This window comes from Colletotrichum scovillei (genome assembly GCF_011075155.1).
Source record: "Colletotrichum scovillei strain TJNH1 chromosome Unknown Contig00009, whole genome shotgun sequence".
Classification (NCBI taxonomy): domain Eukaryota; kingdom Fungi; phylum Ascomycota; class Sordariomycetes; order Glomerellales; family Glomerellaceae; genus Colletotrichum; species Colletotrichum scovillei.
Window position 1 is genome coordinate 359,479 of NW_023336267.1, and position 25,601 is coordinate 385,079.

General features: G+C 51.3%; 5 protein-coding genes across 5 annotated transcripts; 3 read left to right on the plus strand and 2 right to left on the minus strand.

The window, feature by feature from the left end:
• Nucleotides 1–478: 478 nt before the first annotated feature.
• On the minus strand, nucleotides 479–1,589 carry HER10_EVM0002894 (aflatoxin B1 aldehyde reductase member 2; the record flags this gene model as incomplete). The annotated part of the gene is made up of 3 exons (XM_035472587.1): nucleotides 479–784; nucleotides 851–1,477; nucleotides 1,539–1,589. 3 exons carry the CDS (start codon nucleotides 1,587–1,589, stop codon nucleotides 479–481), a joined length of 984 nt encoding a protein of 327 aa, XP_035329030.1.
• A 1,951-nt stretch (nucleotides 1,590–3,540) lies between these two features.
• HER10_EVM0009087 (fungal specific transcription factor domain-containing protein) lies at nucleotides 3,541–8,077 on the minus strand. The gene is made up of 5 exons (XM_035478586.1): nucleotides 7,531–8,077; nucleotides 7,324–7,452; nucleotides 6,582–7,239; nucleotides 6,013–6,528; nucleotides 3,541–5,955 (listed from the first exon to the last, which is right to left on the minus strand). The coding sequence occupies exons 1-5, from the start codon at nucleotides 7,632–7,634 to the stop codon at nucleotides 5,269–5,271; spliced, it is 2,094 nt and encodes a 697-aa protein (XP_035329807.1). The 5' UTR covers nucleotides 7,635–8,077; the 3' UTR covers nucleotides 3,541–5,268.
• A 291-nt stretch (nucleotides 8,078–8,368) lies between these two features.
• On the plus strand, nucleotides 8,369–10,128 carry HER10_EVM0002794 (major facilitator superfamily transporter; the record flags this gene model as incomplete). The annotated part of the gene is made up of 6 exons (XM_035472489.1): nucleotides 8,369–8,896; nucleotides 8,953–9,013; nucleotides 9,074–9,318; nucleotides 9,373–9,769; nucleotides 9,835–9,966; nucleotides 10,022–10,128. 6 exons carry the CDS (start codon nucleotides 8,369–8,371, stop codon nucleotides 10,126–10,128), a joined length of 1,470 nt encoding a protein of 489 aa, XP_035329019.1.
• Nucleotides 10,129–10,749: 621 nt separating this feature from the next.
• On the plus strand, nucleotides 10,750–14,996 carry HER10_EVM0012980 (NACHT domain-containing protein; the record flags this gene model as incomplete). Its single annotated transcript, XM_035482354.1, has 4 exons — nucleotides 10,750–11,106; nucleotides 11,188–11,836; nucleotides 11,950–13,427; nucleotides 13,560–14,996. The coding sequence occupies 4 exons, from the start codon at nucleotides 10,750–10,752 to the stop codon at nucleotides 14,994–14,996; spliced, it is 3,921 nt and encodes a 1,306-aa protein (XP_035330268.1).
• Nucleotides 14,997–19,996: 5,000 nt separating this feature from the next.
• HER10_EVM0004857 (flavoprotein) lies at nucleotides 19,997–23,067 on the plus strand. Its single transcript, XM_035474487.1, has one exon. The coding sequence runs from the start codon at nucleotides 21,117–21,119 to the stop codon at nucleotides 22,914–22,916; it is 1,800 nt and encodes a 599-aa protein (XP_035329270.1). The 5' UTR covers nucleotides 19,997–21,116; the 3' UTR covers nucleotides 22,917–23,067.
• Nucleotides 23,068–25,601: the final 2,534 nt, after the last annotated feature.

The window sequence follows — 25,601 nt, forward strand, 5'->3', positions numbered from 1 at the left end:
GTTGCCTCAAAATCACTGATCGACCACGACTTTCAACTTGAATGTTCGGGCCTTGATCGCCATGACAGGCCGCCTGACGTTTTCTTGACCGTGCATGGGTAACTCGTGCTGCGTGAGCGTGAGCCTGTTTCTTCAAGCGGGTTGATCGCCTCTGGTTAGGATGTACTATGACGATGAACTCCATGCCGGGAAGCGTAACAAATGTGTCAAATAAATTCTTTTGCAGCGAAATTGTTTCTTTCGAGGATGTTTCTTCTTATTTACCTGAATACTATCGTAAAAAGAACAAGATATAACTTTCCTACAACACTCAGTAGGCAACTCCAAATAAGCAATACCATTTGTCAGCGGTGATGTTGACGGCTTTGACGTATGCAGTCAGCTTTGCCAAGGTCTACTCCTACTCCATTGAGCCTAGCCTTTGTTACTAGTCCGGATGAAGCTACCTCAATGCTTCAGAGCATCATAGTCTCATAGACTACATGTGGTACGGGATTTTGTCGACAATCTGCTCGTGTAACTCCTCGAGAGCAGACACCACATCCTCTGGAAGCGGTCCTTGTTCGATCATGTCGAGATTGGTCTCCAGCTGCTTCGGGCTAGAGGCTCCAATGATAACCGAATCCTCGTATTCCTTGCTAAGGATGCTGTGATATACCGTCCACCGAAGTGCCGCAGCATGGCCGCCGATTCCGTGCTTAGCCGCGACATCAATCGCCTTCTCCGTCGCCGTCATGATGGACTCTTTGACATAGAACTTTGCGTATATGCTACCCACAGGAATCTTGGATGTCACAGGGCACTTGGTCAGTCTCTCGTGTTTTGATGGACACGAGTAGAAAAGTCTTACCGATGTATCATATCGCCCACCCGCTTTAACCTTCTTATGATTGCCGGCAAAGAACCCAGCTGCGGCGGGGCTATATCCGTAGAAGGCTATGCCATTCTTGCGCAAGACGGGAAACAAATCGTTCTCTCCGCCTCGCACGAGCGGATTGTAATGACCCTGGTACACACTGGGTTTGACGAGGCCGCGTTCCTGGCAGATGTCGACAAACCGCTGAACCTCTGCAGCGGAGTAGTTTGAGATACCCCATTTCTTGATCTTGCCCTCCCCAATTGCCTGGTTCATGGCCACACATGCTTCTTCGAATGGTGTCGCTCGGTCGGGCACGTGTAGATACTCAATGTTGATCTGCTTGATTTTCAGCGCTTTGAGAGATTCGTCAATCTCCTTGAGAATTTTGTCCTTGGTGTGACATCCCGGCGATCTGGACGTAACCTTGGTGTCGATGGTGAAGCGCTCGCCGGCATTGGCGGCGCCGAGTCTGGGCTCCGAGCTTGTGGGTGCTTGGGGTGAGTACATGCGCGAGGTATCAAGCTGCTTGTACCCGCGTCGAGCGAAGACGTCCAGGAATGCATTCACTTGGTCGGGTGTGTCGTACCGTGCCATGGGATCAGCAGATGAATCTCCGACCTGCGAACATTAGCTTTGCTAAAATCAATACACATCTCTTTCACTCGGTCACTGAGCGTACGTTCGCGACACCCAACACGAGGTTGACGGGCTGTTTAGAGGCTGACGACATTCTGATCGTTGGAATCTGACGGCAAAGCGAAGAGAGGCTGGCAAATATAAGATGATACAAGTTCTGTTGGTGTTAACATACCATCAGAAAAGCAGTTAGGAAATTCGATGGAAATCGTTCTGCTTTTTATGGTTTAAGGTCCAAGTACTTTGCTAGAATAATCATATGCTTCGGACAATGCGCCAAGAGCTACTCCTACTTATTCGGGCAACTGCAACTGTGAGCTCATTACTAAGACAGGCAGCAATTCGTCAGCACAACAAAGCTTACACTATGGCCTTGCATCCGGGACAACCTACTTGGACAATACGCTACCTTATGTGACGCTTTGACAACTGAACTTTCAGATGGTCGGAGATTAATGCCGAGTCCGACGGACTTGACGCACTTGTTGCACCTGGCTAAGCTTGATCAACTTGAAATCACGACGGCAGTAGAAGAGTTATCAATTTAGGTAGCTTCAGCTCATATATGTTCCCAACTGAGGTCCACTGCTAACAGCAGCAAGTTTCAAGGGAATGGGTTCAACAACAATATCACTTACACATGTAGATTACGGCATCTTTGAAGAAGGAAAACTTCGGCTTTCCCGAGCGACGTATTGTCTACGGCTTATCTCCGTTTCTCTTATATTTGAGCCACTCCCAAGTGTAAAATGTGCCAGAAAACCCAAGTCTAAGCGGGACATGAAAATAACTGTCACGTGTAGCGCTTCAACTAGAAGCGTCAACGTGGCTCGGCCGTACCAATAGAGATATTATCTTAGGGCTTGTTAGGCGAACGATCAGGTGCAGTATCAGATCTTCCGCAAATCTATTTAGAAGCTCAACATGAGACCTTGGACATGTATATTGGCGGAATATGGTGGACCTTTGGCTGTCAGCAAATGCTTGACCGTCAATACTGACGCGTGTCTGCCAGGGTGTGGGGAAGTTGAGTCTTCTTGCAAGTCAAATGATAAGTATCGTTGGCCAAAAACAATAGATGATGGCGCCGGCGAGCTGGGCGAACATCAGCGTACAGTCGGAAAGCCGACGAAGTCCCAGTCTATGTTCTTAAGATCTGGCGAGGGTATGCCACGGCTCGGCCTCTTTGTCTCGTCTAATGGCGACTTATATCTGCAGTTTGTGATGGCCTTGTGTTCTTTAGTATCAAGTTAGATTTTGGAAGGTCCTAATCCTGGACAAGACAGCTAAGAGCCTTGGCCGGCTTATTCGAGCCATTTCAGTCTTCTATCACAGGGCTGTGCTTGCACGCGCAAAGAAGTCTGCCTGGCTTCTTAACTGCTTGGCTAAGTGTAATTAGAAGAGGGCATCATATTAGGCGTGCCCCCCTGATGCTTCCACAAACCACTTCCGCATCTTTCAGCCAAAGTCGAGCCATCCTTGATAAACATGGTCAGCTTCGGGAAGAAACTCTACAATCTCTTCGCGCCGACTACCGACAAAGGCGAAGACGGCCGTGATGTTTGAGGCTTCAGAATACCCTTTATATTCGCCGCCGTGGGAGGGATAGTCGGTCTCGGCGACCTCTTGCGATTCCCCTCAATCGTGTTCGGCAATCATGCCCTCCAATTCTTCATTCCCTACCTTATTTCACTCTACTATCTAGCCATACCAACGTTGCCTCCCCAAATCAGCATTGTTTGAGGCTACAGAGGAGGCTACGTCCTTGCGTGGCATCAAGCCAACAAGCGTGCTAAGGGTCAGATCCTGTGTCGTCTCAACTATATCGGCTACGCGATTGCTCTCTACTACTAATGTTCCGATTATCGCCTGAATAATGGCCTACTTTCGGTACTCTTTCCACAATTCACTCCCGTGGATGGGAAGGAATGATGAGTTCTTCGAAGGAAGCGTTCTCCAGAATGTGGACCCTTTCGCTGCAATCAACTAATTAAATCTTTTTCGAAGAACATTTATTACAAACGCTTTTGGTATCTGAAATCCTACTCAGTGCGTACCCGTATTCGGTCATTGGTCCCAAAGCATTGGCCCTCTTTCTTACACATATTTCCAGGGTAATCAACTGCGCCGAAATTTGAATGCCACCATATTCGTCGGCGGTCAGTGAAAGATCGCGGCTATTTAGTGATTTGTTCTCAAGTATAACATGGTGCCGATTGTGGCTATAATACTCTCTTTTCCCTACCCTGATCTCTCTGCCAAGAATTGAATGGATCCGCTGCACATTTCTGGGCTTCCCTTTATGCACATTGTTCTTGTCAATTCTCTCGTTGGGCTGATCATGCCCTGCTGGTTCAACTCCCGACGAGCATGTACATGTACGTTTCGGTGTCAAGTAAATACCTATTGAAACAGGTGAACGAGCGAGTACAATTGAAAATCTGCGTCATAATCGGCGCGGGCACGAGCCACTGCATTCGTGCCTCTATAGGAAGGTGATGAAGACAATGAACGATTCGCGGGTCGGTAGTCCTTGGCATCAGCACCCTAGATGTGTCCACGTACTTCTGAAACGTAAGGAGGAGCGCCTTGGAAGACTAAGTTTCGGCTGGTGTGACTCTTGCTTTTGGGGGATTGGCCGCAGTGAGAATACGTGTTTTTCCTTGAAGGGTGCTGCAATAGGGTAGAATCAAAGAGGTTGGTGGCCAGTCGATACGGGCTCTCCGCAATAGCATCCCTGCAAGCCAAGACCCCAATGCCGAAAAAGGATGGTGGTTTGTACACCGACGATTATGAACGAATGACGGACGTCTTGTCAGGAGGACTTGATCGTCGGTGGTGTTACCGGCTCGTTACTTCATAAGAGCTCGATCGCGCTGGGCTGACCGTGGGACTAGCTTCTTCCCTCATCAGATTACTTTCAATTTCTGTTCGTGATACCATCAAACAACATTTTCCCCATAGTTGTTAGGCAAGGTTCAAAAGAATCAAGATGAAGGTGACCAGCCAAGTAGCAACGCTCTTTTTCGTGTATGAATCTGTCAACCGTTGGCACAGAGACTTATCGCTAACGTTGATAGCGCGGCACCGATTGTTGCCCAGACAAGTTCGGAGTCGTTCCTTTACTCGATCCTGCCAACTGATTCATTGACTCCTCTCCCAACCCCGGTGCCGCTTCCTACCGTGGTGGAAGACGGGTGTCCCACGGCAACAGAGCTATCACTGTGTCCAAGTTGCACCGGTGAGGCACCGCAATGCGTGACCGTGTCGACTCTGACGCAGTCATGCGGCTGCCCCAGTGCAGCAGCAACAGAGACCTTCACGTTTGGTTGCGACAAGAGTGCCTGCCCTAGGGTGGGCTGCAGCACCAGCTACACGATTGTCTCTGGCGAGGAGGCTTGCACTGGTAGTGTAAGCGTGTCTGCCACAGCCGCGACGACCGATGTGGTTACGGTAACGACGACGACCCAAGCGACTACGGCCGCGACTGGCTCACAAGCCGGCACGGCATCAGGTGCTTCGGGCTCTTCGGCTTCTGCTAGTGCGACGCCGAATGCGGCTGGAAGGCTGGCAATTCCTTTCAAGTTTTGGTAAAACGCACTGGACGACGGGCCATTCTGGGAAGAGATGTACCAAAAACGGCTGGGTAAACAGTATCCATAGCCTCTGTGTAGATGGTATTAGTAGTTTGGAACCCAAATCATTGTTTCTTGTTGCCCAATATCTGCATGTCAAGTGTACGTCCGCGTGCTTGATGGTCATCTGGTAGGTACTCAAGTTGCGGTCCACGTCTCAGGCGTCCATGATTCCGGGCTGAAATCTGGCCAGTAAAGTCCCTGAGCCCCATCATTGTAGATCGACGCATCTATAAACTGCAAGTCGAGGAGTGGCTGGGCCAGTAGCTCCTGCAACGACGGCTCGTTGAGCGCCATACCAGCGGTTGTGTTTTGCTCCGCGAAAGGTTGGTTGAGGTTGACTGCAGCATCCGTGAAAGCCGCTGTTGTGTCGTTCAGCAAAGCCGCCGAGTCTCCAGCCACGGCGAAATCACCACGGCGCACGTGAGCTGCAGCCATTGTGGGCTTCATAGCGTCGATATGATGGCAGAACTCTTCGGCTGCATAGTTGCCATTATCCTTCAGCTGAGACAAGAACTGAGCTGCTTCTTCAAATTGTTCTCTGTCATTGTGACTCTCTTTGCCGCTCAGAAGGCTAGATGCAGCGAGGATGGTGGCGGCCGAGAAGAGATACTGCGTGTAGAAGTAGTCAAACGTTGCAAAAGACCCGTCGATCCAGCATTCTGTCAGGAGTCGGCAGGTGTGGCGGGCGCAACGTATGCAAGTTTCTGCGAGAGTCATGGCGGTGGCCGGAACTCGTGGTTCTGGGGTCTCTGGTGTTCCCCAAGATGCGACATGCGTTCGCAGCACATGGAGCAGAATCGGGCGGGTGGTGCTGATAGCGCACTTCAATGGAGGTCAGCATTGACATACGCCGTCTCACAGTCGCGCTTCTTTACTTGCCTGATTGAAGTTAAGATGTAGCGAGATGGGCTTTGGCATGCGTTCCGATGTAGGCTTCGAGTCAATGTGAAGCTGTGGAGGGAGCTCTGCAGACCATCCACGAAGATCTTTCAAGGCCTCTTGAACTCTGTGGGATAAGGAGGTGTCTTGCAGCCTTCTTCGATAGATGGATGGCACCACCTTCCCCAGTAGGCCAGCGAGCTTTACACTAGCAACAAAATATGATGCATCGGCAAAGTCATCCGCTATGTTATCATCGACAACCGGATTCGATGGCAGGTCCACCTCAATGTCGATGTCTTGGACAGCGACTGGGTGGCTTAACTTGGCTGCCCACATTCTGTCAAAGATGTAGGCTGTCCACCAAACTCTGACTCTATGCTCTCGAGCGGCCGCATCTCTGAGCTGCGTCTCAGGGACGTTTAGGTGAAGGCCCATGACAACAGCAAGCCTGGTCGCGGAACCGGCAAAAGTGTAGGCGGTATGTCGCCGGTTGAGCGCAAGAGAGTAGAAAGACTGTCAAAACTTCAGAGGCGATCGAAACCACTCAATTATCAAAGCCATCTTACCAGCAACAATCTCAACTCGACAACATCGATCCTCGGTCGTTCGCTGACGATGCGGAGGATGCGAGTTGCCCGTGCAAAGTAGCCCATGCCAGGGAAGTGCTTTTCCGACGTGGCAGATCGGGTCGAGTACATGGCGCCGATAGCAAACATCGCCCACAGCTTACTCTTGAGAAGCGAATCACTTTCAGCCGGGTTCTGGAGGGTCTGTTCCAGGGCATCCAGAATCGAGCTCTTGCGAATGATGTGGTAGCAACGGCTAACATATCTCAGGGCAACCCCGACAAGGAAACGTGCTCTTGCCGGACTAGGCCAAGGGCAGTCTGTATCAGACAGAGCGAGCAGCCTCTCATCTGTGGCATAGTTCACCCGCGGGATGTGACTGCTCTCAGCTGATGAGATTGCTTGGCGGAAGCGGGTAGCGAATGCAGCGTCCGAGGCCTCGCCGATGAGAATTGGCGTGTGTGGAATATTCATGTCGAAGAACCATGGTCGCTCATCAAGCGATGGCGCTGGGATGGCAGTTGCATTAGTGTCTGTTGTTTCTTTTACCGGGGCAACGACTGCAAGATCTGGGAGTAGGTTGGCTGCCCGAGGTTGACTTCCAATGCCGCTGTTGCTCTTCAACCGTTGGTTCTCGGCAATGAGGTCATCGATATAGCTATGGGAGATCGAGTTAGTTCGGTACATCAGTCGCTCTTAGAATCGCGGGCCCGAAGTATGAATCTCTCTGGTTCCAACATACCGCTGGCTAACTTTTACCATGCGGTTGCGCCGAGGGTATGTGCATTCTGCACCCTTGCTTGCTTGGCGACAATTCTCACACGGTTGACCTCCGGAACATCTCACTTTGCGCGAGTGACACCTACGACAACTGGTATGGCGGCATCGCCGTTGTTAATCACCAGAATACCTTCCGCAGCTTTGCGGCGCGACAAGTTGTATTACTCACGCGGTAGGTTTGGTCTTTGGTCGGGATGAAGCCGATGAGGATACTGGAGCGGATCTCAGAGTAACCCTATCCTCCGCACTGGACGCGTCGCCTTCCGATGTCATGGTGGTCAATCGGTACGCCGGATTAGGATACTGCCCTCGTGAGGTCCGAAGCTTTCGGGAAACGTGTAGGGATACCGAGGGGCTCAAGGGATATTTGAAGACACCCCTTCACCTTCCAAAGTTGCAATGATTTGTGACGTATCCCTAGAATCCCACCACTACGTGATAGTCATCAGCACTAGTTTGGTAAAGGTTTCTTTGTTGTCATAGCTAGACGTTTGGGGGAGAAAGCTCTAGCCCGGCCGAGATGGTTCGGCATAAATCGCGCAACATGCCGAGAAAAGAACTGCAGTTTCTCCACATTATCGGCATAATGAGGATTTCGCCGAATTTCCCGTCACGATCTGTACCCCACAAACTATCCAGGGGTTTAACCAGTTTCTCAAGTCGGCTTCATGCCATGTTGCCGACTACTCAGACCAAGCAACCAACCATTGGCGCCCTATTTCACTCGCATTTCCGTCACAAGTCCGGGCTGGCCTTGATCACGTCGCCTATGCGTGCATCACGTCGCCCTACAAGGCCCACTTAACGAAACACTTGAGTCACTGGAGGTGTAGTGAAAAAATGGAAGAAAATTCGCCTGCCGAAGGCGTGCCTCCGACCGGCGGAGAGCTGCAGGAGTTCTCGACTATATACATTCGGAGGACTCCCCGAGGCAGTAATCTTCCTCTGTCGATACTTTAGCTTAATTATCAGCTTACTTTTCATTCTTTCATGTGACCCTGCTCGCAATGGGCTCCCCAGATGTCGAAAAGCCGGACGGCTTGACCTCCGCTGTCAAGATCCCTCAACTAAGCCCCGATCCGCTTACCGGCCCCATTCCGGCGGCGGCAGCCCCTCTTCGGCCCGTGGCTGCAGCAGACGACGAGGTGATGGAGATGCCAACATGGAAGAAATGGGTTACGCTTGCGGTGGTTTGCTGGATGGCTCTGCCCGTCACCTTCTCTGGTAGCTCCATCTTGACAGCGACGTCAGAGGTTGCTGCCGACTTCAATGTCTCAACGCATGCCATTACCACAGCTAATGCTGGCGTCTTCATTGCCATGGCTATGTCTGCCTTGATATGGCTACCGACGAGTAATATCCTTGGTCGCAGAACAACGTATCTCGTAGCCAACTGCCTCTTGACCTTGTGTTCGATAGGATCGGCGCTCTCAAATAGCTTTGCCTGCTTCACGGCGATTTGGGTCATCGGGGGAACAACTGGTCCATTCTTCCTAGTTGCCGGGCAAACAATCTTGGCAGATATCTTTGAGCCTGTAAGTTGAATGTTGTATCACTTCTATTTAGCATATTGAGCCTAACTTCTGTTTAGACAACCCGCGGGACTGCAGTGGGTTGTTTCTTGGGCAGCTGTGTGGCGGCAAACGCAATTGGTACGTCGGTTGACTACTCCATCATTGTGCCCAAGAGTCTTTAAACTGACGAGCTTTCAGCGCCGTTGACGGGAGCCGTCATTGTGACCTTCACCAGTTGGCGAGTCATCTATGGGGTTCAGGCTGGCATGACCTTTCTCGGTCTCATCATGGCCTTCTTCTTCGTGCCAAAAGCGAGCCAGCTGGCGCATCTCAAGATCGCTGTTGCAGAGAGAGCTCCTATTCGGTCTTTGGGCGACCTGGCCCACGCGTTCAATCCGATGGGTGTTCTCCGCCAGTTTAAGTATCCCAACATCGTGGCGGCGGTGAGTTGCTCTTCCCCAACCTGATTCTAGCTTGTAATCTGATCTATCTCGCAGAATTTCGCCTGCGGACTTCTGGGATTCAACCAGTACGGCCTTTTGAGTTCCATACGACGAGTCATCAACCCTCGGTTCGGCCTTACTACGCCTCTTATCAGTGGACTCTTCTATCTTGCCCCCGGAGCGGGCTTTCTAATGGGAAGCACAATCGGCGGCAGAGTCTCAGACCACACCGTTAAGCGATACATCCGGAAGCGTAATGGTCTCCGTTTGCCCCAGGACAGACTCAAGAGCAGCTTGCCAGCAATCTTCTTCGTTCTCCCTGCCGGTACTCTGATTTACGGGTGGAGCGTGCAAAAGGAAGTTGGCGGAATCGCTTTGCCCATCATCAGCTGCTTCTTTGAGGGTCTCGGCCTCATGTGGTCTTTTAGCGGTCTGAACACATATTCTGCCGGTAAGCCTTCCCTGGCATCTTGTTGCGTCTTCATCGAGTCGACCTGGACTAATACATTTCGTCAGAGGCAATGCCGGAACGCAGGACAGCCGTCATCAGCAGTAAATACATCGTTCAGTACAGTTTCGGAGCTGGCAGCGTGGGCGGTCTGGTGCCAATGATCGACGCCATTGGAGTCGGCTGGTCTTTTACCATCAGTAAGTTCCTTGAGATAACTCTCATTCTTCTGCTCGCATATTGACCTCATCTAAGCCGCAACCTCTGCACTCCTCGCCGGCGTTTTGGTCCTGGGTATTTCCAAGTTTGCATCGAGGGCTCAAAATTGGGTGGAGAAAAGCAACAGTGACGATTCAGATTAGTGCCAAGGAAAGCACACAAGATTTACGGACTCAAGGGTACTCTCTAAATGCATAGCATGAGGTGTTTGTGGGCGCATGGTTTGTTTTATCACTTTTTGTCAGCTCAACCTGATCTAGGACGTCTCTCGTACCTCTGTCAATCTTACCATATACCACGTTCGGAAATTTTACGACCAGGCTCTACTCCAGAACGAATGATATTATCAATGCATGGGAGCCAAGCCGGCTTGGCCGGGTTAATCAATTGTGATTCCGCAGAAAAACACCACGTCTCTGAATCCATGGATGCCTAGCCACCCCTTGCGCCCGCTGTCTTATGAGCTGCATGCATCCTCCAAAGCTCACTGGTCGATATTTTGAACAGCCAATGAGTTGGAATGAAGGCCCCGATGCAGTTACACAGCAGGCACATTGAGGCACTGCCACCTAAGCAGTCCTACGGCTCGGTCTGACGAGCTCACCACGAGACCAGAGACCTTCCGTGTTGCTTACTTTTGTCCAACTTCCAAGCTCCTTCAGGGCATTTGCAGTCAACGTTGAACCGCCATTCTCCCTCCTTGGAAGCTTCAGTCTCTCTACCAGTTCCAGATCAATACGCCTAATCAATCCAAAAACTCCAGAATGGAGAACATTTCTACGGCGGTAGCAACCGTGGGGAAACTGAAACCTGAAATTCGTCTGGCTCAAACCATCTCAGAATTCAGCGTTTCTCTCAAGCGCCATCAAGATGACTCTCACATCCGCTTCAAGAACTTGCAAACAAGAAGCCCACCAACCGCCATGGAGGTTTTGCGATTAACAGAAGAGATCAATCGAGATGGGGCTCACCGTCACCGGTCTTGGAGGCCCAACGCCACCCGTCTCGTCACTGTTCTGGAGAGAATTCGTCAATTTGCCCCTATTGGCGACGTGCTTGTGGGAGGCGCCCAAAACCTCTTGGCGTCTGGGGTCTGGGCCACGGTCAGGATGACTCTGGAGGTATGTTCGTCAAGCCTTTCTCTGAACTACCTTGTTGCAAGTTGTCATTTCGATACTTGGGATGGCTGACGAGAGCTATAGATATCACTGAGCTTCCTGTCGTATTTCGACAAAGTTTCAACTCTTTTAATGAGGATTGGTAAATCGTCTTCTCTCCACAAGGATTTCGCCTTGCTGTTTCCCACCTGTCGCCAGACTCAGGCGTACATGTGCGAGTATGTCATTGTTTTCATCAAGATATGCAAAAAGATCACCATCGACGCCCATAAATCATTTGCGTCTCACCTCGCAACGTCTTTCACTTCCACCTTCGACTCGGTCTTCAAACCACTGGAAGACGACTTACGATCATGGGGTCAATTGATTGAAAATCGCGTAGCAGTACTCGTTGCAAAGGCCAATATTGAAAGCAACACATCGTCTGTTGAAAAATTCAGCCGTTTCCAGATTATGATTTCTCGAGATGCCGCTCATCGGGACCGAGAAACGCGTGCGCATCGGCTTTTTGAAGCCTTGGCTCCCAATCAGAAGGAGTTCGAGTCCATTTGGACGAGGGAGCGAAAAAAAGGGACCTCTAGTTGGATCCTAAACGACAAGAGCTACCAAGAATGGCTGGGCACAAAGACTTCAGCAACATTGTGGCTACAGGGTAATTTGGGGTCTGGAAAGACTGTCACTATGGCCTCCGTGGTGGCAGATCGTTTGATCGCACATAAGAATCCTACTGAGAGTCAGTCAACCACTTTCCTTGTCGTTTACACCTCACGTTTTTCTCACATACTTGGTCCGATTATGCTGTCAATTCCTTGATCTCGAAGAAGCTGACCAGCCACAAATATCTAGCTGCGACAGATCCAAGAGGATTCCAATCAGTAGCATTTTTCTTTTGCAAAAACAGCAACCAAACAACTTTGCAAGACCACAATATCCTCGGCAGCGTTGTACATCAAGTTTTGAGAAGTTCGTCCCTGGCCCGGTTCCTGGACACCTTTTTAGATGAACACGAAATGAAGCATCAAGTATTTCACGCCGAGTTTTGTGTTGACCTCCTTCTCTCCATAACACCACCAGCCTGGCAATGTGTACTGGTGCTGGATGGCTTGGACGAAGCTCCTATAGAAGAGGTGGAATCAGTTCTCGGTCAACTTCATCGACTTATGCAATTCAGAAGAGTCAAACTGTGCTGCTCTTCCCGACCCACATCTGGATGCAAGTCCGTTGCAGCATCGTCAATTGGTATCACCCAGACTATTTCTTTCGAAAGTGTCGACAGATCCGAAGACCTGCAAAGTTACATATCGGCTGAGGTCGAAAACTGGAAGCTCATCAGGCCAATATCAAGCAGGCTTGAACAGCTTGTCAAGGAACAGCTACTAGTACGTTCTCAGGGCATGTTTCTGTGGCTCTCACTGCAGATCGAGGCCATTTGCCCCAAGTACACACGAGAGCTTCGGTCTGAGTCTGAAATTCTCGACATCATCAACAATCTTCCCCGAAATCTTCCACAGGCGTTTGATCAAGCAATTCTGAGGATCCCGGACATAAAGTACGGATCGCGAATTTTCCAGCTTATCGCGTCAGCAGACCCATGCCTTTCACTGAATGAGCTTCGTGTGGCTCTGAACGTCCAACCCGGATCCTCGATGTGGAACTCTTCAGCTCTGCATCCCTCCGGATTCACTTTGGCCTCGACATATGGTGGTAGTCTATTGGAGATCGACGAGGAGGACTCATGCATCAGATTCATTCATCACAGCGTCCTGTTACACCTCGTTCAAACCCCGGCGTTGCCTGCAGCTTCTCCTTACCACTTTCATTTGCATCAAGCAGAGTTTGAACTCGGGGCCATCTGTGTCACTTATCTCAACTATGGGGTGTTCGAGAATAGCCTGTCACATGCCCAGAATGTTTCGTTTGACAAAATTCCTGGTACTGTGGCAAACTCAATCTTGAGTCCAAACGCCCTGACAAGAAGACTCATTTCCCTTATGTCCCTCGACAGGCGAGCTAGAGCTTCCAACGTAGATCTAGAGCGATTGAACTATGACCTACACCAGTATCGATCAGAAATCCAAGACGATATCCATCTGTTTCTCCCTTATGCCAGCAAACACTGGCTCAGACTTACCAAATGTTTTTCCGAGGATATCGACCAATTGATCTATTCACTCTGGGAGAACCTGGTGTCCGGTTCTGTATCGTCCGTATCATCCAGTCTCCCTTGGTCTCCAGGCTCCGTGGCCGATGCAACGAAATGGTCCCTCTACAACCGTCACGGACCATTGTTCCGACATTTGTTGGGTAGCTCCGACGCCGTCGTCGTCAAGGAGGTCCTTCGGATTACTCTCACAGTGATCAAGCAGTATAAAGTGGACATGGAAATATCAACAGCGGAGGCCTATCCCATTATGTCAAGACTCAATGAACTTCACCACCACTACCTACGGCACGAGTTCCTTCTATCCGGAGAAGACGCTGGGCTCTTGGTCCCTACATACCTACTACATATGGGCATCGATGTACCAGTGCTTAATTCTTTAGTCGAAATGGAGTGCCTGCCTTTTGGCACCGGCGACAAATATTGCCAGTTCAAAGACCCAGTTGCGGTCGAAATGGCTCTTGGTACCATCGCCCGACATGGGATACCAAGAGTTCTACTTTTTCAACAAGAAAGTCAAGAAGAAGCGGAAAGGGATAGATGCATCAAATCTGCGCTACTTCTTGCGCACTATCTCCCCAGCATTGATACTACCCTCAGCAACGGTTCCACCATTCTACACACCGCTATCGAGCATGGATTTGAGGACCTTGCAGAAACACTGCTCAGAAACCGAGGGGCAGATCCAGATGGCGCCCGTCTCCAGGGAATCTCCAGCCCCTTGCAGCTGTGTCTTCAAAAGAAGTTCAGGAACCTAGCCGTAATGCTGACCCAGATGGGGGCTGACATCATCGCGACGCCAGACGAAGGCCTACCTCCATTCTTTCTAGCCATGGGTCTACGTGACTTGCGGCTTTTTGACGCAATGTGGTACGGAAATCCCCACCGATCATCGCGCCAATACGGACCCAAGAAAGAAACAGCGTTCCAATTTGCGTGCAGAGTCTACTGCGATCCGATTAGCAAAGACTATCCAGACATCTCAGACGCCCTCAACAACATCTTTGCGAAAGACCCCGATGTGAACTGCCCCAATGGTGACGGTGAAACCCCGTTGATGATCACTGCCATGACGGGCAATCTTGACTTGATGATTCGGCTTTTAGACCAAGGGGCGGATCCTACATCTTCAGGTGTTAATGGGGCAACGCCTCTTCATCTGGCAGTGGGAAGGACAGTTTCAAGGCTTCTCGACTTTGGCGTTGACCCGAACAAGGTGACACCTGATGGTATATCACCGCTCATGGTGGCCTCACTACTAGGCGACATTACTACTGTCAAGACCCTCATTCACGGTGGTGCGCTACGTTTCCAGGCTGTCGCTGGTGCGGGGCCTCTGTCAGAGGGTGGGAAGGCACTCTTCAGAATGTCGAAAAGACAACCGAGATACTACGACGCGGAAAGCTCTCCTCGCAACGCAACAATAGACAAGATCGAGGCAGGTGATACAGCTCTCTCACTCGCGATAACTCGGCTTGAGTTTATGACCGGCGATAAGGAGCAAATCAGTCGTCTACGTCAAATTGTGAAGGACACTGCCAATAAGGATGACCAGAACAAAGTAAGAGCAAAGGTCACGCATATCACGGAACGATGGGATGACTTCGAGAAGATTGTGCTCGAATTGCTCTCACGGAAGCATGGCGCAGTGCTTTGGCCAGAGAGGGAAGCTATCACGCGCCGGTACCGACACACACATTGCTGGCAAACAATCTTAGTCGCGACCCGCTAAGTGGGTGAAGCGAGGATCAAAGAGCGTAGAATTAAAAATCCAGAAGGAAACGTTTTAGAATGCAAGCCGGCTAGCCATTTTTACAGTGACTCAAATCGAATCTGAGTATCAGATTCGAAGCGGACTGGTAAACCGCGAATCCTTCACCAATTTTTCGCTGCCGCCATAAGCGGTCTGATGGCGGCCAGAGATGCGAATCTAGCAATCCCATATCGTCGTATATAGTTCATGTTCAGATCATGACTTCTGTCCTGATGAAAGCTCATGTTGCACCTTGTGATACAGCTATTTTGATTCAAGTTAACGTTTGGTGACGTGCATCATGACCCGAGCCGAGTCAGAAAGACATTAAAACTTACAAATCCCAATGGACAAAACCGCCCTGAGAATAATCCTGCCTACAAAGCTCCATACAAAGAGCATAGAGGTTTGTTTCCGTCGGGGCAAACTCATCATCGTCGTCGTTTCGTGAAGCCAGATCTTCTGTGACAGAGTCTTTCTGAATTTGATGCACAACGCTTTTCCGTGAAGTGTCAGTTACTTGAGTAGCTTGGGCTCGATATTTGATCTGATCTTACCTTGCAGGGACTACCCATCATTTACCTCGGCTCCATCATATTCCAGGCCATCCTCGACAAGAACTGAGCGTTTCTCAAGATGACTTGTCATCAGCTGTGAAACACCTCTGAAGGTGTCGTCGATCTCGCCAGCGTTCCTTACCAGAACAGCACAAGAAGAAAAGGCGGCCCAGGGAGCGAGTACGAGGAGGTGAGAAAGTGACAATGCCCTCATTTTTGACGGAGTAGCCAAGTTCTTTGAGGATGATTGAAATGGTGATCAAAAGCCGAATACAACGTTGGCTGGAATAGGAGCGTGGCCGATGTTTTACTATGCGGGACTATGAGGGAACTGAGCAAGGTTAAATACTGGACGAGAGTCCTATCTACATTTTAGGTAGTGATCTACCTTGCGGCAACATGTGTCGCTTCTAGGTATTGAGATAGCAACGGTGACACCGAACAAAATACGGCCTCGATCGGAGTCAAGATCACCAGAAAAGCAAACATTGATCAAAGTTTGAGGACGCGGCCAGGGCTTGCTTCGCTGCTAAACAGGACCTTTTCTCAACATTGGCATCCCAAGATCACAACTTGGTGCTTAAGCTTCAGAGTCTGTCGATACGTTGTTTGCTTTCGCAACCCGTTGTCTGGAAGGTATGGTGCAACATCTGCCAAGCGATCTGGAAACGCCACAAAACGACAACATTGCAAATGTAACACAAGGCAGAATCCCACACTCATGTGATGAGATGCTGCCTTTCAGAGAGGTAATACAACGAGGTAAGGGTACGTGTAGGGTTAATGCGATGGGAACAATGGTTCATAATACAAACAGCGCGAACATAAGCAAAGGGGATCATGTGTTGTTGTGTTACTGAGCAATCTGTACACCAGTTCCAGGCTTGGGCATTCGACGGATCAGTAAAGTTTGCGTTTGCTACCTGCTTCATAGCGAGAATTGAATGGCGGTCAATCCAATTCCCGATACGAAGGATCGACACCTAGGCAATGAACAGTTGAACACGAGGGTCATCATTGTTCGTTTCCAATTGATGAGATGGACACTGCTCTTCGCTTCCATGGCAGCTCGCCATGCTCATAGGATCATTCTCCTAGATATCCAGCGGATCATTCTCCTAGATATCCAGCGCTTCATTATAAGTACTTAGTGTGCTTGTCGTAGAAAAGGTTGTTTCTCCAAAGACTCATTCACCCACGAGTCCCGAAACGAAACAGTCACTTTCTCCAGTCCTTACTTTAGCAAAATGCGTCTCACTCACATTTTCCCTCTAACTCTTCTCGCTGGATCCTCCTCGGTTCTTGGGGAATGTTTCAAATCAGGACCACGAACAGGTTACGCCAATGACAACAACGTTCTCGATCTCAGCGCCGTCTGCAGCTTGCTCACAGGCCTCTACAACAAGGGCGAGTTCCGACGGATTTGCGTGCATGACAAAAATGGCATCAAGTGGGACTTTGAGCTGAAGGTATCAACTTTGAATTTCGCAGCCATTGCTAGTTGTCTCTGACGCTTTGCAGTATTTTGGTGGTGGTGCAACTCGTACTATCCATGGACCTGAATGCGTGGGTGGGTTTTCAAAGGAAGCAAAGTGTGCCCAAGGGGGGAAAACGGCGTACGGCAATTGGCAGTACATGTAAGTTTTCATACTTGCTATAAAACTTGGATCAAGCATTAAGCTGACAGGAAATCTCACAGAGCTGATCCCAATAATGGACGCTGCTTTCGTAGCCCAGTGTAACCCAGGTCTTTGGCTGGTTAGAGGAAGTCCGCGGTCATTTTGTATTGTTTTGCGGAGCCTTCTTCGACTCCCAAAGATGTTGCATTGATGTTTTGTGTAGCTATCTGTCCAGTGCTATCTAGATTGATCTGGTGATTACTATCACACTACTCAAGCGTTCAATCTCAACTGGGGTTTGTAATGGGAACTGAGTGGCATCTAGCCAATGGGCGGTACCACATATGCAATGTGCATGGGCCTCTTAAATAGCAAATAGCTCTACTCGCAAAGACACTCGCAATTGGGACTCGTGCAAGTCCAGCCTTGTTTCCCTTGACGCTGGCACTAATATCACCCAGACATATCAGTAAGTGCTCAGCAACTCTATATGGCATTGTGGGTTGCGAATACCTCGGCTTCGCATCCGCCATCGAAGCCTCCGCACCATGTCATGAAATCGCACCCGTAGCGTAAGTTGTACTCGAAATCGGACATGGATCCTTGCGGAGGGGGCCAGGTGAAGGGGACGGCAGAGGTAGCACTGGCGGCAGTGATGGCACAGGTCATGGCCACAACCAAGAACGAGAAATTGGGCAGCATTTTTATTTTCGAATTCAAACTTGTGGGCAGAAATACTCCATGTGGAAGTGTAAGGGATGGATGAAAGTTCCCAACCAGCGTATTCTAAGAAAACCTGGGAGATGTCATTCACACACTATAGCCGCTGTTTTATAGTCTCTTAACCATCGTATGTAGTTACGAATTGAGATTCCATCAGTTGTTGCCGGTGATTTATGAGTCCGCAAAGTGGAACTTGTTGGCAAAGCATGGAGGCGGTGCCGTACGGATGCCTGGAATATCCACATCTATTGTGCTCTGTGATGCGACCCCCACTAGTCGTGCGTGGAAGTGGAAAAAGTCCAATGGCCCTCATAGCTACTTATGAACGATGATGATCCAACCATGATGGTCAACAGTGCTCTCAACTTCATCTCATATGCCAGGTGGAGCCGGATGAGGGAATTATATCCGGTAGCTCTCCTTACCAGTTTTGATAACAGCCGTTCTGACGCGCTTGGCAACCTCCAAGTCATATCATATCTGGTTTCGTCGGTAGAAGCTGTAGCGAATGAGCACTTTAATTCATAAGGCTGATACGTATAACATGGTTGGCCTGTGGTAGTTGACCGAGAACGAGGTTGAGGTGTGTGCCAAGAATAGAGTTCATTAGCTTGTGGGTGTATTGGAGAAGCTTAACTCTACCGATGAGCGAATCAGAGATATGGACCAGTACTCCGATGAAGCCGCGAACTGCCACATTAGTAGGGAGAGGCAATATTCTTCAGTGAGGCATTGGCGGCGCATAGAATTAAAGCGTCTCTCAGGTGGACCAACACCGTACGCGCCGCCACTTTTACCCAAGAGAGGCTCATCCATTATCGCACTGAGGAGCAGAGATCGCTCAACGGGATACGAGTTCTTCAAACATATCAGGAGCAGCACTCACTGTCAGGAGGAGATAAAGCACTAGAGCATGCATGTCGCATTCTCGGGAGGATCCGACAACAAAAGTCCCTGTTACTCCGTAGGGAATGCAAAGATGTAGGTCGCGGCTCAAGCTAATGCGACTTGTTGAGTTATGTCAGCACTCTTTATTCCTGATGGATCAATAGAAATTCTCTCCGGTCCGGGGGTGTCGACCGGGGTCTCGCTTGGAGGGGCTCCTAAGTGAAGAATGAAAAGTCGGGACGAAATCCACACTTAATCGCCGTTTGGGTGGGGATCCGGCACCGATGACACGGAGGACCCTGCGGGGCAAAGCCGGATTGCGCTAAACTTAGCAAATGGAAGTCAGAGATGCAAAAAAGGGGGTCTTTGCTCGAAATTCACCGTGACGCCTTGGATTTTGCCTTGTGGCAGCCAGGATGTGCCGGTCCGATGGCTGGGTTTGGCAGGCTGACAGCAGTCGATCGGGGAGGTTGAGATGACTGGTGATTCATGAGTTACTTGAAGCGGCGATGTGATGAACTGAAGTGTCGTGTGTGGAAATGATGAGCGATGAGGTGAGAATGCGAATGAGTCTCAGAATGAAAGCTGTCTTGGTGGCCTGGAATACCAAGGAGGTAACGGTCCGAGACTAAGAGTCAATTCGGCAATGACAACGACCCGCGGAGAATTTCCTTTGGGAGGGAAGGAAGGGTCGCTTACATTTCTGGACCTGCCGTCACTGGTCAAACTGTCTCAGGAGGCAGGAGCGCCAGTGACGTAGAGGCGGGGGAGTTTGCTGAGGAAGGCGCACCTCAGAGGCTCAGTCCGGCTCCTGCGAAAAAAAGTGACTGCCCATGCTGTGGTTGCCAGTTGGTAAGGAAGGAGTGTGGGATAAGCACAGAAAAGGCGGGGCAGATTAGGTAATTGCTGCTCACCGACGCCTCCTCGTCGCACCTTAGGTGTCACTGGAGGCAAGAGGCAAGAGAGGTGCTGGTCTCACAAATGACAGATGGAAGAATTTGGAAAGAAAGAATGGCAGACTTTCCGCCCGGAAGGTCTCCACAAATGTCACCGTCACCGTCTGGGTCTCTCCTCATTTTTCTCCCGGCGTTTTTTTCTTGGGGCTCTTGGAGTCGTAGTTGTGAATGTGGACGTGCACTGCTTCCATCTCTAGCAAAGGAAGATTCCTTCTCCCTCCTCAATCCGCATTTGCGGATACTCGACTCTTCCCTGTCGACAACCCCTTGTTTTTCCTCCTTCTGCCCCCCTTCCATTCTGCCCTGCAGGAAGTCCCCACTCCTTCGTCCTGGTCTTCCCGAAAACCCCCATCTGCGTCTCTGCGTCTCAGCGTCTCTTCTCGCCTGCCGCCGCCGCTGCTCGCATTCTCGTCGTCCCAAGGAACAAGCCCGGACTTTTTTTTTCTTCTCGCATTCAGTTCGCTTCGCTGCCTCATCTCCCGACGAATCATCGTAGCCTAGATCGAAATCAGAGACCAGCGACACCGAGCGATACCAACACCATCGACAGACAAGCCCAGCTTGTTCCCGGTCACCGACGAAGCGAGGACCACCCAACTGCGTTCCCCCCTCTTCCCCTCGTCACTCGGTCGGTCGGTCACCGCATGCACCTCGTCCCGAGAGTGGAATTAAGGAATTCGCACCCATGTCATGGTGATGCCACATATTGCGACCTATCCATGTCCAATTCTTCCAGCCTGCTACCCACGACTCTCTCTCTAAGACTTCAAACTATTATTCGCTGATCTGACTTGCGAGCGACTTCACGCTATCACTCGCTACTCTGCGGATCGGATACCTACCTGCACACGCTACACACGCATCCCGCCTTGCCTGCTTCATCACTTCCTGTGTGGCCGTACGGACCCCGGATAATTGCTGGACCACCACTACTGCAGACCTACCCAACGCGACGTTGCACACACCGCAAACGCTGTCGCGGACAACACACCACCAACCGCCGATAAATCACAAACCCACTAGACCACTCCTGTCTCCGAAATTTGACAGCAGCCCTGCTATCTACGACTGCCGATCAACAACTTTTGACCCTCTTCACCGACTCGCGACAACTACCTACTCCTTGCCAACTCGACACGCGCCCAGAGTCCATCTTTTGTCCTTATCATCTCGACACCCACCTCCGATCACTGCCACGCCAGAGAGTGGTGAGACACGACACTCGATATCTACCACTGCGTTCGTTGCCTCTCGATTCTTAGCTGCCGTCTATCGGCTCGAATCCAATAACCTGACGGCCGACGACACCTCCTCGATCACCACGAATCATCCCAAGCACCCCCAAAGCATGACACGATGGATCCCCCCGACCCCTTGCCGCTCCGAATAACGAGGAGCGCCTCCTCCTCCTCGTCACTTCATTTCAAGCCGCGCGACCGAAAGCTTCACCTTCTAGTGGCCGCTAATGGGCCCCGAGACATATCATGGGCACAGGCTCTCGTCGTCCGTCTCTCCAAGAGTTCGGCCATTGAGATGCGCGCCATCGTCGACGACGCCGTGCCCCGCTTAAGCCAGACTGTCATCACTATGCAGAACCGATCCATGACACTACCGCTCGGTCCGTCGCGTGCCGGCTCCGAAGCAGACGTTGACGATATCGAGTTTTACCGCCAGCAGGCTTTCGAGCTGGTCGAGTGGGCTGATCTCCTGGTTCTCGCCCCGATCGATGCCGACAACATTGCCAAGATGATGGTGGGAATCGCGGATACTTTCCTCCTCGAGGTGCTTCGCGGCTGGGACACAGCGAAAAAGGTGCTTCTCGTCCCTGGGATGAGCACGCACATGTGGGAGAACCCGGTCACGAAAAGGCAGTTGAACAAGATCAATAGCAAGTGGCCTTGGGTACGAGCTATGCCACCTATACTGTGGCACTACGACAGCGCCCACAAACACCCGAAGCGAATCGTCAATTGGAACGGCTTCAACGACGTGTTGGGCATCATCAAGAACCAAGCCGACTTGCTTGGCCTGGATCGGGATGTAGACGTCGTCACCCATCTCGGTTACCTCGCTTCGGGTGATCCGCGAGTATACTCCAATTTGCCTCCGGAGATCTGGACTATTATTCTCGACTTTGCCGACGACTGGGAGTTGGCGCAGGCGTTAGGGATTTTCACCAACCTGCCCATGCCATATCCTTGGAAACTACAACCCAGGAATCCCAACGATCCGGTCAAGGTCTACGAGCACGAATTGGAGTGGCTCGTACTTACTTGCGACTCCACCTCTATTTGCAAAAAGCTGCTTCAGTCGCCGCCTACCTTCCACGAACTCCCAGCGCTCGTCATTAAGCTTCTTATCCGCTTCTCGCTGATCGAAGTGCTTACCTGGATGGAAGCCAACCGCCCTGATCTCTTCCAGGCTTTCGACGGCAAGGTCCTCGCGACCAAGGCTTCCGCATACTTTGGACGCCCTGACGTCCTTGATTACTGGAAGGAGAGCCGATATTTCCGTGGTCGCCACCAACAGTGCTACGATGCTGAAGTCCTTGATGGTGCGTCCAAAAACGGCCATATACAGAGCCTGGACTGGTGGTGGCGGCGCTCCGGCTTACCGCTCCGCTTTACCGAGGCTGCTCTCGAGCAGGCCAGTGGAAAAGGTCATCTTCTCGTGCTCGAATGGTGGCGTGATGCCGCTGCCCAGGACGAGAATATTGTGCTTAGACCTGGAAAGTCGCTGTTGTGGGCCGCCCAGCACGGCCAGGTTGACGTCATACGTTGGTGGGTGGCCTCTGGCATTCCTGTTGCCAATGGAGACGGCGTAGCAAAGATTGCTTCACGATGGGGTCAGGTCGGCGTTCTCGAACTTTGGAGGAAGCTAAAGGGTGACGACAAGCTCGCTTTCGATGGCGAGGTCCTCGTTCAACCCACAATCCATCAGCACATTGGGGTTCTGGAGTGGTGGCGCAAGTTCGCGTATGGCGAGCTTGAAGGAATGGAAGGGCGGAAACACCGTGTCGAATACCGAACCTGCGATATCGAAGAGGCCTTGGAGGACAGTATCGGTGATCAAGAGCCAGTGCGGAAGTGGTGGGCCAGCAACGGGCTCAACCTGAGCATTCGTAATCTTGAGTGGATGAGGCCCAGGTATCTGTAGGACTATTATGACACATTTGCGGGCGTAGGCAGCATTGCTTGGGTAGCACTACACATGGCGCCTGGACGTTTCTAGCATCAACATGGGCTCGAAAAAGTTTGGCGTTTACCGGGATTTTCTAGGCGTATGGGAGCGATACATGATTAGGGGAATATTATTCAAATTATAGACTGATCCCTATGATGTTCAATCACGCTTGTGTTGCTCTTTTGCTCATTCACCATTCGAATATATACCATTTCTGATCATCTTCAGATTACCAGGGGCGCTGCAACGAGGAGGCCTGCAACCAAGACGGAGCCGTCGAGATTCTTTCCCAAAAACGCGGCACCTTGGACCGATGTTGACGTCGGCGCTGTGCTAGTCGTCGTCGTCGTTGTTCTTGTTGTCGACGTCGAAGATCTTGACGACGACGAAGTTGTCGGCTCATCATCGCCGCCACCAAGTGTCTGCGTAGGCTGTGGGAAGTCTCTCAGAGACGTAGTCCCCGCTTCACCACCAGGTATCGTCGCGAGTAGACTGGATGTCGCGCTTGTATCATCACCACCACCTCCGCCGCCGCCGCCGCCGCCTCCACTGTTGGGGTTCCTACACTTCTTGTCCCCGACACAAGTCAGGCCGGCATTGCAGAAGTATGTATCGCAGCAGACTTGACCGGCTGGCATACATCCGGTGCCGCAGGCTGTCTGGCCGGCCGCACACTGACTACCTCCTCCTCCTCCCCCACCGCCGCCGCCACTGCTACCCTTGTTGCACTTCTTGTTTCCCGCACACGTCTCTCCGGCATCGCAGTAGTAGGTATTGCAGCAGACTTGACCGGCCGGCATACATCCTGTACCGCAAGGGGTCTCCCCCGCCGAACACTGGCTTCCTCCACCACCGCCTCCTCCGCTGTTACACCGTTTATCGCCCACACAAGTGTTCCCAGCAGGGCAGTAATACGTCTGGCAGCAAGTCTGCCCTGTAGGCATACATCCAGTGCCGCAAAGCGTCTCCCCAGCTCCGCAAGAAGTGCCTCCACCGCCACCGCCGCCTCCCTTATTACACTTCTTGTCACCCGCGCACGTCTCCCCGGAAGGACAGTAGTACGTCTGACAACACGTCTGTCCTGAGGGCATACACCCGCTCCCGCACTGCGTCTGCCCATTCCCACACGAACTTCCTCCTCCGCCTCCGCTGCCGCCGGTACAGTACCCATCAGAAGTACAGGTCTTCCCGGCATCGCAGTACCCTCCGTTGGAACAACATACCGTGCCAGAGGGGATACAAAGCCCGTTGCAGAGCACCTTTCCCGAACTACACCCCTGAGGCGGACCAGAGCACGTCTTGCCGTTCTGGCAGCACCCGCCTGACGTGCAGTATTTGCCTATTTCGCAATATCCGCCTGAGCCCGTGCCGCAGCATGTTCCAGTGACGGGAATGCACCCGTTGTCGCAGGACTTTTGGCCAATGTCGCATGAGGCTACGGCCGCGGCGCCGAGATTGAGGATCGGGATTGTGGAGCCGGTGCCGGGGAAGAGGTAGGCTGGGGTCGAGAGGGATGTTGAGCCGTCGTAGTTTTGGGGCTCGTCGGCACGAATGAGGAGGGGGAGGATGAGGGTTGAAAGGGATAGGAGGAGCGGTTTGGGGAGCATGGTTGGATGTTTGTGGGTGTATGCTCTTTGAGAACTCGGTCTTGAAAGGGGACAATGTGTCTGGGTAGGTTCGCCTGAAGCTCAAAGGCTCTGAGGGGGGGCGGGAAACACGAAGTTGTTGGACAACTCTAGAGACTTGTGTTCTGGTATATGTAGTTCTTGGCCAGCCCCAAGTTCAAGAAGAAAGACTGGCATTGGAAGACGGACGTTACCTTGGCATCTCCGCGGCTTTCTACCGAGTCGGTGCTCAAGAATAGCCACTCACACAAAGCCGTTGATCAGGCTGAGGCATATCCTTACCATTTCCCGAGGATTTAGAGCTGAATTCAAGCTTCCAACCCCGGACCTTGCTCATCGCTCGCTAGCTCCCTTGTTGAGGCTTACCCGACGTCCATCTCTATTTCTTGGGTGCTTGCTTGCGGTCAAGTCACACGGACCGACGGACAGCAGGCGGGATGGACAATACGGCGAGGCGTTTACCTTGTTTGCCAAGTCCTTTAATCCCTTGATTGACAAGGCGATTGTCTCTTGGCAAGGCGGGTTCGTTGTACTCTGTACAAGAACTCGGGTGTTTACCGACCCTTTGGGCGGGGACGGATAGAGGTCTGGGATACTGGTGGGTAAAAGGGGGTGGGCTGATTAGAAAGTGCGGGTGAGCCTTGTGAGGATGAGCTAGACATGCAGGGTTTAATGATATTCACGCATGCTGTCCTCTTAAAGATGTTTCTTTTCCACATGGTTTGATTAGAGGATCATGTGTGGCGTCTCGTGTTAAGATAGTCGACTTTAGACGTTAAAGACCACGGGTGAGTAGAAGGTGCCCCGAGAGGAGGGCGATGTCGAGGGGCACCAGAAGACTCGATACAGTTGGGCAGCTATCAGAGGAGTGACCATGAGTCAATCGCTGGCCGTGAAGATTGCCGGTATCCTCTACAGCCTCAGATCATCAATCCTGCCTGAATTCAGTCAAAGCTATTCGCTCGACTGACATCACCTGCCACCTCAAGGCATGACTCCGAGTCCGAGTCCGCCTCCGCCTGTCGACCCCGTC

Coding starts and splice junctions, on each gene's coding strand:
- HER10_EVM0009087 (XM_035478586.1), bottom strand. CDS start 7,634: ATGACATCGGAAGGCGACGCGTCCAGTGCGGAGGATAGGGTTACTCTG. Junction 7,240..7,323: donor ATGGTAAAAGTTAGCCAGCG/GTATGTTGGAAC, acceptor GATCTCCCATAG/CTATATCGATGACCTCATTG. Junction 5,956..6,012: donor TACATCTTAACTTCAATCAG/GCAAGTAAAGAA, acceptor CCTCCATTGAAG/TGCGCTATCAGCACCACCCG.
- HER10_EVM0004857 (XM_035474487.1), top strand. CDS start 21,117: ATGGATCCCCCCGACCCCTTGCCGCTCCGAATAACGAGGAGCGCCTCC.